Source organism: Heterocephalus glaber, unplaced genomic scaffold (assembly GCF_053883595.1).
Source record: "Heterocephalus glaber isolate CG9 unplaced genomic scaffold, H.glaber_assembly_v1.0 deba00001720, whole genome shotgun sequence".
NCBI classification, from domain to species: domain Eukaryota; kingdom Metazoa; phylum Chordata; class Mammalia; order Rodentia; family Bathyergidae; genus Heterocephalus; species Heterocephalus glaber.
This window is the reverse complement of record NW_028258433.1, coordinates 2,206,561-2,218,685: the sequence shown is the minus strand read 5'-3', so window position 1 is coordinate 2,218,685 and position 12,125 is coordinate 2,206,561. Positions and strand designations below refer to the sequence as shown.

Below are 12,125 nucleotides of genomic sequence, written 5' to 3'. Positions count from 1 at the left end.
GCCCCATGCAGTCGTAGGTGGGGCTTTTTCTGAGGTGGATAAATCTATAGCATATGATACTGGGATTAAGGGTGTGTGATTACTAAACCACATGAGTGATTGATTTGGCACCGCCCAAATCCCAATAAACTGGATGGGGTAAAAGGGGGCAGAAAGACCCTGTTAAAGTCTCTTGCTTTTTCTGTCTTCTGCTGCCATGAACTGTTGCCCCTCTGCCACTCTGCCTTGGAGCCAGTAAATTATGGACTGAAACCTCTACGAACTGTAAGCCAAATAAACCTTTTCCCTCTTTAACTTGAGTGTCTGGTATTTTGTCTCAGCAATGATAGAAAAGTAACTAACACAGTGATTCTGTGTTTAACTTCTTGAGGAACCATCAAACTGTTTTTTGTTTGTTTGTTTTGAGACCAGGTCTCCCTATGTAGCCCAGGCTGGCCTTGAACTCACAGCGATCCTCCTGCCTCTCAAGTACTGGGCCATCAAACTGTTTTTAATGCAGCCTTATTACTTTATATTCCCACCAGTAATCTATCAAGTTTCCAGGTACTCCACAACCTTGCCAACATTTCTTATTTACCAATTTATTTTATTTTATTGAGTAATTTTTTTTCAGTACCAGGGATCGAACTCAAGGCCTTGTGCTTGTGAGGCAGGCACAGTTCCACTGAGCTAAATCCCCAGCCCTATTTTATTTTTTTGAGACAGAGTCTTGCTATGTAGTTCCAGCTAGCCTTGAACCCACTATGTAACCCAGGCTGGCCTTGCATTTGTGGCAATCCTCCTGCTTCAGCCTCCTGAGTGCTAGGATTACAGGTGTGCACCACCACCATGCTGGGTTTATTTTCCAATTTTTTTTTGGTACCAGGGATCAAACTCGGGACCTTGTGCTTTTGAGGCAGGCGGCAGAATCACTGAGCTAAATCCCCAGCCCAATTTTCCAATTTTTTAATGTACTCACACCAGTGTGTGTAAGTGGCATCTGGTTATGGTTTTGATCTACATTTACCTAGTGACCACTGATATGAGCATAGCATCTTTATTTGTTTGGTTTTTTTTTTGAGACAGGTTCTCACTATGTAGTCCAGGCTGGCCTTGAACTCACAGTGATCCTGCCTCAGCCTCTCAAGTGCTGGGATTACAAGTGTGCACCACCATGCCTGGCCTTAGCATCTTTTCATGTGTTTGTTGGCCATTTGTAAAGCTTCTTTGAAGAACTAATTGAAGCCCTTCACCTATAAGTGAGCTGGGTTGCTTGTCTCTGCATGTTCAGTGTACGTGTGTGTGTATCCATACATTGAGTACCAACTTTGTTTTTTTACCAAAACGTTTATATAACTATTTGTTTTATAAAAGTGGCAATATATTTACAAACACTGTATTTGTAAACTTCCTTTTCTGCCTCACAGTCAGTCTTTTCCATTTCTTCTCAATGTTGGGGAGAAAACCCAGGACCTCAGGTATGCTGGGCAAGTATTCTGCTGCTGACCTGCATGCAGCCCTAACAGTGCACTCTGAACACAGGTTTGTTTATGTCATCATTGCGTTCTTGTTCTGCGCTGCCTCGTGAAGCCCTTTGTGATATTGCGTTGAATAAATGTTGAACACCATAAATTATTTACTAGGTCCTATATTATTAAACATTTGCATAGTTTCTGATTTTTAAATTACAAATAAGCTAGGATAACTATACTTTCCATATACCCAAACTTTTGTGTCCGTGATCGTTTTCCTGGGATACAAATATCTTCCTCAAAGTGAAATTGCTGAATCAAAAGAGTCAAATTTGGTGAGTTTTACCAAGCTACCTACAGAAAATTTTCACCCAAGTATTTTAAGTTTTTGGAAATCTATTTAGACAATTTTACATATAAGGAATATGGGATATGGTCACATTTTCTAAGATCATATAAAGGTTCAAGCCTACCACAGTGGAAGAAGTCTTCAAAAACAAGCAGATAAAAAGCCTGAAACCCCAGGAAATTTATTGGGCTGAAATATCCATTCCTCTTTAAATTTATTTTACTACTTTTCAGGTTGAAGATTAACAAAGTGCTTTTGTATTCAAGTAATTGCTGGACTGCAAACAGAGAATGCAGATCATTCAGAATTGGTCAATTGGAATGGGTGGAAACTTTGAAAATTTTGCTAAGCATTAGAGTGCTCTTGCTTTTCATCTCATTAGTTGTCATTCTTTATAATAACCTACATAGTTCCAAAACTTACGTATCAGTAATTATATCAGAATATTCTGCTTTAAATATGAAGGCTAAATATATTTTCACACATTTATAAAGATTTTAAAACTTTTATTAGTACATGTTTGCAGTACATAATGATTGTATCCCTTGTGAGGAGCTGGTACATGCACCTAACACATCTCAGTTCTTTCTTCACCCCCTTTCTCTCTCCTCCCTGCTCCCTCTTCCATCTCTTGATCCTCTTCCCCTTTGCAAAAGATCTCTTTTATTTTGCTCTTTAAATTATTTATCCTTTGAGTTTCTCCTGTAAGAGAAACCATATGGTATTTAGGCTTGTCATACATGATTTTAAGACTAAGATATGTAAATGCTCTTTTGAGACATTCTTTTTGTGTGTGTGGTACTGGGGATTGAAAGGAAAGTTGAGCTACATCCTCACCCCTTTTTATTTCTTATTTTGAGACATGGTATTACTAAGTCTAAATTCTCCAGGATGGCTTGAGGTGTGCACGACTAATTTAATGGTGGCCATCAGGTCAATATTATATTGAATTAATTATGAGAAATTAACTAAAGCAGTCCCACAGGAATCTTTTGGTTTTTTTTTTGGTTTTTTTGGTTTTTTTGTTTTGTTTTTTGGTACCGGGGATTGAACTCGGGACCTTGCGCTTGTGAGGCAGGCACCAGAACCACTGAGCTAAATCCCCAGCCCCACAGGAATCTTTTACATGCATTGAAGAGTATTGGATTTTAAACTACATAGATCAAGCTTGAAAAGCAGTGTAAATTTCAAGTTTCTTGGAAGGACTTAAATTTTGGAGGGCAACCTGAGAAATAACATTGATTTTATCTCTAAAAATTAGACCAAGAAGTAGCCAGGGGTTGTGGCAGATGCCTGTAATCCCAATTTGGGATCACAGTTTGGGAGGCTGAAGCAGAAGGATCTCCATGAGTTCAAGGTCAGCCTGGGCTACATAATGAGCTCAAGGCCAGGGCGAACTGCATAGCAAGATCCTGTCTCAAAACAAACAAAAATATTAGATCAAGATATGTTATTATATAGTAGGTATATCAGTATCAGTAAAACTCATAAAACTTGAAATTTTAAAAAAATTGTAGTTAAGAATCAACTGATTTGGGGACAAGGACCAAATACAATTTTTTCTTGTTTATCATTATTTTTCTTCTGTCTTCATTTTTAGGATTTTTTCCCCCCACTTTTAAGACCAAGCAGTCTTAGTGTGCTATTATTAATGAACATGCTTAAAGCACCATTTAAACAATCATAAAAATAGTTCCATATTGTTCCATTATGAATACGGAGATCGAGGGCTGTGGTTGTGACTCAGTGGTTGCCCAGCATAAGCAAAGCCCTGAGTTTGATCCTCAGTAAAAAAAGGGGAGGTGGGATTATTAAGAAACTACTGGAGTAAACAGAAATTACGCCCAAAATGTAGCATTATTAGCTTTCATACTTCCACAGTCAAATAAAGCATTGTGGAAAGGATGGGGGAAAAAAGAGAATGAATAAGTGAGTTCCAAACACACTCATGTCAGAGACTGATATGGTACTTTAGTTTTATTTAAATCTACAGAGCAAGAGTAAGGCATGTGATTGATACATGGACTTAGTCAGGGGCATGTGAGGCCTGAGAGTTTGGCCATGTTCTCCAGTCACACTTTGGCAAGTCAGGGGCAAACAATTTAGCCAGGAATGGGGGCAAAAGAAATAGGCTGCCACCTGGCGGGTAGGGGCGCTCCTGTGTAACTGTGTATGGAGGGCCTGTTTTCTGGGGAACAATTTTTGCAATTTCACATTTCCCTGATTGCCGGGACCTTCTGAGGACCCACTCAAGGTGCCTCTTTGAAGTGGAACAATCCCACTGGAGCTGCATCCCGTGAAAGACGTTGCCAGTGGAGGCAGTTCACTGCTAGGTGAGCTACGCTGTAATCTCATGGCAACCGACTTAGAAAGAGTAGCTTGTACTAGTTTTCATAAATCCAAAGGAATTTCTAAAACTTATTTTTCAACCCAATTGCTCTGGAATGTGGGTATCCATAGTTTCTTGTCTTTTCAATCCAGAAAGGAAGGCAGTTAGATGAATGATGGAAATTAGCAAATGATAATCATCTTACCACCTACTTTACATTCTTCCCCAGGACCCAATTTTAGCTCAGAACAAAATAAAACCCATCTGTCAGCACTTCAGAGAGTTAAGGGGAAAAGGAGGAAGATTGTTGAAGAAAAACTAGTAAGATAGAGTCTTTTTTTTTTTTTTTTTTGGTACTGGGGATCGAACTGGGGTCCTTGTGCTTGCGCGGCAGGCGGCGAAACCACTGAGCTAAATCCCCAGCCCTAAGATATAGTCTTGATACAGCTGATCAAAATTATTATGGGTAAGGTGATATACGAAAAATTTGCCACCTGGTATAAAGAAATCTTTACAGTTTTTAAAGAGATTTTAAAGGAAACTATGAGCCAGCTGTGGTGACACATGCCTGTAATCCCAGCACTTGGGAGGCTGAGGCAGGAGGATCACCTCCAATTCGAGGTCAACCTTGAACCACATAGTGAGTTCAAGGCCAGCCTGAAGTACATAGTGACCCTATCTCAAAACACCAAAAGAAAATAAACAAATACAAATAAATAAATAGAAACTGTTCGTTGAAATGTATCTACTGTGAGCACATGATTCTCCACTGTTTGATGTCTGGCACCATTTATTGTATATACATATATACATGTCTTCTCACTAATGTGAAATGTGTCTCATGTGACGTGGTATGGGGGATCGAACTCAGGACCTTGTACTTGCGAGGCAGGCATGGTGCGTGCCACTGAGCTAACTCCCTGGCTCCTGTGACTTCTAAAACACACACATGCACACACACACACACACACAATGGTAAAATCAAAACAATAGTAACAAAACAACCAGGACAAATGCTTAGCTGTCTTTTCTTTGAGAGAGGGTTCAAAGCATGAAAGGACTTCCCAGGTCACCCGTTTGTCTTCTGGGTCCGACTTCGTTTTCTTCTCAGATAGGGTCTATGGCTCCTGCCAGATCCTTCCCCTCTGTCACTGCCCAGGACTCCAGCAGGCACAGCCAGGGCCAGGTGCCTTGTGCCACCAAGGAGAGAATGGTAGAAAGCTGGTCAGAGCCTTGGCCACCTTACAGCTCTGTGGATACCCCACTGGGTACAGTGGGGACAATGGCTGTACAGGCTTTTCCTCTCCCCTGAAATTTTAGTTCCTAAAAATCTGTAGGCAGTAGTGTTGGACTCCCAATGCCCTAGGCACATTGCCTTCAAGCCAAAGTTCTGGTGCACAGATTTCTAATTTGCACTTAAAAGCGCGCGCGCGCGCACACACACACACACACCAGCAGGGAGGGAGTTATAGTGCAATTCAAATTGCATAGTCATTTGCCACTTGTTCTTATAAGTGTGCTGGTTCTGGAGGGGTGGAAATTGCTCCTCACTTTTCATTACTGTATTCACAAGTGTTCATAAGTAAGAGCCACAGGAGTGAATTCATTTTCTACTCTGTAACACACTACAATTCTAACATGTGGTCCAATACCAAATGGGATACAAGCAATATCTAATCTAGAAACTTAAGTTGACATACTGTCTGACCCAGTTTGCCTGGAAGGATTTGATAGAATACTAGCAAGTAATGGGGACATTTTATTCTAATTATAGGAGAATAAGTTATGAACTCTGAGACCTTAGACAGAACAAAATCTAACATGTCCAGTGAATATAATTGTCATAGTTTTTCCATGTGTGGGCAGCAGTATCAGAAATGACTGCCACTTTTGACAAGTTTGTTCTTTTCAGCTGATTTTCTTCCTGAGTATAAGATATTTAGGTTTTTAATAAAAAACCTCCTCCTCCTCTTCCTCCTGGAAGTTTTGGGGATGGCAGGCATTCTGCCACCAACCTACAACTCTAGTAAACATTAGATTTACAGTGGAAGTTTTTCAGTTCCATTAGCACATAAAGGTAATTTTATTAAATCATTAGATCTTTCTTTTTTCTTTTTAATAAATTTTATTTTATCCCATTCCCCCCTCAAGCCCACTCCCTTCCCTGTATACAAAAGCTTTGTTTCCATTTTTTCCTTCTATTTTCACTTTTTTTCTTCTCCCTTCCTTCCTTTCTCCCTCCCTCCTTCCTCTCTCCTCTTCCCATTTGAACACTTTCTTCCCATTTCCCACATCCATTATACATTTCAGTCCTTATTTCCACTTTTAGTTTCTCACACCAGAGAAACAATGCGGTATTTAAGCATGTGTGTCTAATTTATTTCACTTTAAGAGGATGGTCTCAAAGTCCATCCATTTAGCTATAAAAGTTTGAAGCTCATCCTTCTTTATCTCAGAGTAGTATTCTATTGTATAAAAAAACACATCTTCTTTATCCATTTGTCAGTTGATGGGCATTTGGGCTGTTTCTAAGATCTAGCTATTACAAACTGTGCTGCTATGAACGTCGTGTGCATCTATCACCATGGTAGGATGCTTTTAATTCTTTCAGAAAGATCCCCAGAAGAGGTATAGTTGGATCAGATGGAACTAGATCTTTCTTTATATACATCTGCATTCTTGTTTTGTTTGTGTGTTTTATTTTTTGTGCTTCTGGGGATGGAACCCAGGATTTTGGGGCTGTTAGATAAGTGTGCTACTGAGCCACACCTGCATCCTCTAAAAGCCTTACCAAATACCACAGACCACACTGCACCTGTCAGTAAGTCAAATTTGTTGAATTGAACTGAGCCTCATATTTCTTTTGTTGTTCAGTACTGGGGATTGAACCCAGGGGAGCTGTGTCACTGAGCTGGATCCCCTTTCTATTTTTAATTTTGAGATGGCCTTGCTAAATTGCTTAGGTCAGCCACAGACTTGTACCCTCCTACCTCAGCCTCCCTAGTAGCTGAAATTACAGCCACCGCACTCAGCTTCAGTTTCTTGTTTAACCAAGTTTTAGGCTTCTAAAATTCTAAAAGACTTCTAAATTATTCTTCTTATGGTTTTATTATTGTGACGTTCTGGTTAGCCCTTAATTTTACCTTTTTTCAATGACATGAGATTTCATTAAGCAGTGACAAGTGACATATACATATGAAAAGAAACCATAATGACCATTTATATTTTGCTAGTTCTGACACTACAAGTTGGAAAAGATACAAACCCTGGAAGAATGGCATTCCTTACCTACAAATGAATCCAATTTCTCTCTGAAGGTGGATGACAGCAGCTTCTCCAAATGGACAGATGAGAAATTCAACTACTGGATGGATTAGTGGGCAGCCTACTGGTTACTGGACTCATCCATTTATTTACAGGTGAGCCAGGCACTGTGCAAGGCCCTGGAGACTCAGAGGCAAACAAAACAGACTGACTGCCTCTGCCTCTCCCAGGAAGTTCCCACGAGCCTACTTACTTACTCTACCATCCATCCACCTGTCTGTCATCTATCTGTCTATCTATCTATCTATCAGTACTGGGGGTTGAACTCTGGGCCTTGACACTGAGCTACATCTCAGCCCCTTTTAGTTTTTACTTTGAGATAGGGTCTCCCTAAATTGCTAAATTGCCCAGGGTGCCCTTGATCTTGTGTGACCCTCCTGGCTCGGCTCCTAGCAGCTGGGATTGCAGGTGTGCACCACCACGCCCTCCTGAACTCACATGTTAATGGAGAAGATATACAAATAACCAGTAAACAAAGACCTAAGAAAGGATTTCAGCTTCTAAGGGCCCTGGGGACAATAAAGCAGAGGAAGGAAGGATGTCTGACAGGGGTGTGGGTCATGCAGAGTGTGCAGAGGCCTTTCTGAGGACCTACCAGGAGGAAGTCTGTTCACTTTTTTTTTTTCTGGTTTTTTGAGATAAGGTCTCCACAGGTAGTTCAAACTGTCCTCAAACTGCGGCAATCTTCCTGCCTCAGCCTCCTGGGTGCTGGGATTATTGGAGTGTGCCACCATGCCTGGCCGCTGTTTAATGTTAGCAGTTCCACTTGCTCACTTTGTTTCAGTTGGCTTCAATGAATGTGGCTGGCTCTTGTTCCTGACTCTCCAGGCAGCCCAGCCCTCAGCCCTCAAGACCCTGCAGTCAGTGTGTCTGGATGTCCCAGGGCCTCTCATTGCCCCAGAAGAGGCTGCTGCCCTTCTCCTGGTTCCCAGCGCTTCCCTCACACCCCTGGGCTATGGGGCTCTATCACACCCTCCAAGGAGCATCCCTGGAGCTGGCTGTCAGGACGTGGAGGGCTGCAAATAGCAGGACAGCTGCAGCTGGAGGTGGTGCCTGGGCAGTGTGCCAGCGCTGCCACCACGGGAGCCGGGCCGTCTCGGCTCCTCGTGCCCCTGGGAGCAGCCAGCAGATCCTCCTGCCAGGCCTGAGGCCTCAATCAATGGAGAGCAAGGAGGAAGAAGGACCGAGTCCTGAGATTTTCTTTATTCCAAGACAGTCAGCAGCACGATGACTTTTTCTGGACAATCAGAGACACTGAGGCAAAGTGCTGACGGGACCGAGGAGAGTGGGTTAAGAGGAATCAGGGACAGGCACGGCCCTCTGCGTCCCAGGTACCAGCCTTTTTCTGGTGGCGTGCTCAACCCTTTTTCACGAGCTGCTTTGCATTGTTTTCCTCCTGTGTCTTTAGGCAGTAAGAGGAACCACCAAGTAGGAGAACTCACTCCTCAATGCCAAGGCAGTACGGTCTCACCTCAGGAATCCTGGGGGGTTGACTTCAGGACCCCTGCAGGTACCAAAATCTGTGGCTGCTCAAGTCCCTTACATGTACCAGTACCATAGGCATAGTACTTAGGCATATCCTTCCATGGACTTGAAATCATCGCTGCAAGACTTATAATCTCTAATAAGAAGCGAACATTCTGGAAATAGGTATATTGTATCGTTTAGGGAACAATGACAAGAGACAAAAAGTCTGTACATATTCAGTACAGGTAAAAAATTTTTCTAATATTTTCAATCTGTGTGAGGATATAGAGGGCCTACTGCATTATTTAAAAAGCACTATGGGGAGCCAGGGATTTAGCTCAGTGGTTTCGCCACCTGCTGCGCAAGCACAAGGACCCGAGTTTGATCCCCGGTACCAAAAAATAAATAAATAAATTTAAAAAATAAAAAGCACTATGGAAAACCTGTCTGTAAAGTAGGAAGTATAATCCAGCAGTGGTGTCACACACATGTAATCCCATCACTCAGTTAACTGAGGCAGGAAGGTCTTTCAAGGCCAGCCTGGACTAATAGTGGGACCTTATCTCAAAATACCAAATAAATAATAAACACCACTTGAAGAGAAACCAGAGTTTAGGAGGGACATGTAAATGGACATTAACCTCCCCTGTGGAGGGGACAGGGACAAGGGCCCAGGCCCTAAAGCCTGGGCTGCTTTCCCCAAGGGAAGAGGGGAGGTAACGGGGCCGGGGCGGGGTGTGTGTGTGTGTGTGTGTGTGTGGAGTCGAGCTGGTGCCGGGGTCTTCCTTGCTGGGCATAGCTGTGTGCTACCTACTGCAGGGCAGGAGCCTAGCCTCTCTGAGTCAGAGTGGATGGCCCGCCTTTCTGGATGCTGATTTGATTGCTTAGGGCCTTGGCTAGTGTAGGGGGCAGGAGATGGAGCCCTGAGCATGTGGCCCAGGCCCAGCCTCAGGTGGGGAACAGCTTGGTGTGTGCAGGAGGGAGCTGCCACCTCCCTCCCGGTGACAGAGGAAAGCTGCTCTCCTGAGGCCAGGCTGGTGGGGAAGGGAAATGCAGAGTGGCCCTGACGGGCTCCAGGAGGCTTGGTCCTGGTGGAGCTGCTCAGGGCCATTCACTGAGAAAAGACTGCAGGGCCATAATTGTACACAGGAAGCTGCTAATGACCACGATATTCTGTTGTATTTTCCTCTTTCTCTCTTCTTCTTTTTTGTTCTGTGACCAAAAAAGTTCATGTTTATAATTTAAATGCTAAGAATTCAGCTGATATTTAGTAACACATGTTACTTAAGGGCCCTAACTTAAGGGACCTAACTCACAAAAAGAGCAAACAAAACTTTTAACTGAACTTTTGCAAGTCAATAGGTTGACCCTGAAGATTTTGTGAAATATTACAATTTTCAGTGAGTGGGAAGTACAATTATCTTCATACCTCTTTTTAACTAAATTTTAAAGATGCTTGCAGCATAGATATGGAATATATATTATAATATTATATATTATATTGATATTATCAATATATAGCATATTATTAAATAATATACTATATATTATAATATATTTTATATATAAAATATATTATATATAATATATTATATAAATAATAATATATTACATAGAATATATTTTATATATAATATATTATATATTATTATATATTATATATATATATTTCATCCAGGTGGATGTTGTGGTTCAGGCTTTTTTTGTTGTCTAAGAGCGATTTAGTTGGCTAGAAACTCCTTTGAGAGAAAGGGATCTTAATGCAGAATATTAACTCCCCTGCCCAGTATACCCATAAAGCCAGGCCTACCTCTGTCCCAGGGGCATCAGAAATCGCTTTCATGTGCTCTTTGGAGAGGCCTTGGCATCTAGAAACAAAGACAAGTGAACTAAACAGTGCCCCCAAGAGATAAGATAACGAAGTCCAAAGACCTAAAGAAACACTGATTTGTAAGTCATTGTTTATAAAAATAATCCAAGCGCGGGCTTTGCAGTCAGGATCTTGTCCTACTCTCACCTGGCCACATGCTCGCTGGGTGTCCTTGAGCACGTAGTTAACCCCTGGTGCCTCAGCTTTCCCATTTGTAAACTGGGCACTTAAAGCTTCCCTGGAACCTGTGAGGGTTTAGTAAAATAATCCATAGGAAATGCTTAGCATGTGCTTGGCACCAAGCAGAGGTCAATAGTTAGACTCTCTCTCTCTCTGTCTCTTTCTCTCTTGGTACTAGGGCTTGAACCTATGGCCTTCACAGCATCCCCAGCCTTTCTTGTTTTTTATTTTGAGATCGGGCCTTCTGAAGTTGCTATGTTGCTCAGGCTGGGGTGGAACTTGCAGTCCTCTTGACTCAACCACTCAGTGTACTTTTAAAAAATATGAGGAAATGACCCAGTGTGGTGGTGCACATCTGTAATCCCAGTACTCAGGAGGCAAAGGAAGAAGAGTTGGAAGCCAGCTTGTGCTACATAGTGAGACCCTGTCTCAAAAGAGAGAAAAAAAACCTAGATTAAAAAAAAAAACTAGATGGAATAACAAATGATATATTAAATTATTAGCTTATATTGAATGTGTAACACTTTCATGTCCTCATAAAGTTGAACTATCCAAAGTGGAGGACCATTTGTCTCTGAGTTTGGAGATTTCTGCTTGTGGGCAGTGCCCTAGCTCAAAGGGCAAATCAGATATTCAGAATTTAGATCAAATGAAGGCAATGTGTAGACTGAGCTAAGAATCTGACTCATTTTCCTGTCAGCCACTCAAATCAGCCAGTCTATTTTTTAACTGTTTCTAAGTTTTGACTAATTTGATGAATTAACTCAGTAAAATGTTTGATTCCTTAAAATTATATGGCCACAGCCTCAAGTACATTGAATTTGTGGAGAACCATCTATGATTGTGTGGGTGTTTTAGATGATACATTAGATGATACATTACTGAAGGAGCACACATTATTTAATTCTGTCCCATACAGTTATTAAGAAACTGTATACTAAATTAAAATGCTGATGGTTTTAGATGGATTTGATCAGTTCATCTAGTAAGAATTTGATTCCTCAATTTCATAGCCTAAATAGAATAAGAATTTTGGGAGACAAAGCTAGGATTTTAAACATAATTTATAATATATGCTTTGACAAGAGTCAAGAGTACACATGTATTTCCAACCTGCACATTTGCTAACAAACTGGATGCTAGATCAGAATGCTG

General features: G+C 41.5%; 1 protein-coding gene across 11 annotated transcripts in view; it reads right to left on the bottom strand.

Annotated features, from left to right (window-relative positions):
• LOC147821678 (uncharacterized) overlaps positions 1-12,125 on the bottom strand; it is a 96,713-nt gene that overhangs the window by 70,322 nt on the left and 14,266 nt on the right. For 5 of the 11 annotated variants that reach the window (XM_087199521.1, XM_087199522.1, XM_087199520.1 and 2 more), the window contains one exon: positions 10,731-10,788. The exons of 2 other annotated variants lie outside the window; for them this stretch is intronic. In XM_087199521.1, the coding sequence (XP_087055647.1) occupies positions 10,731-10,788 (58 nt within the window). 4 more of the 11 variants (XR_015446658.1, XR_015446659.1, XR_015446660.1 and 1 more) reach the window with 4 other exon arrangements.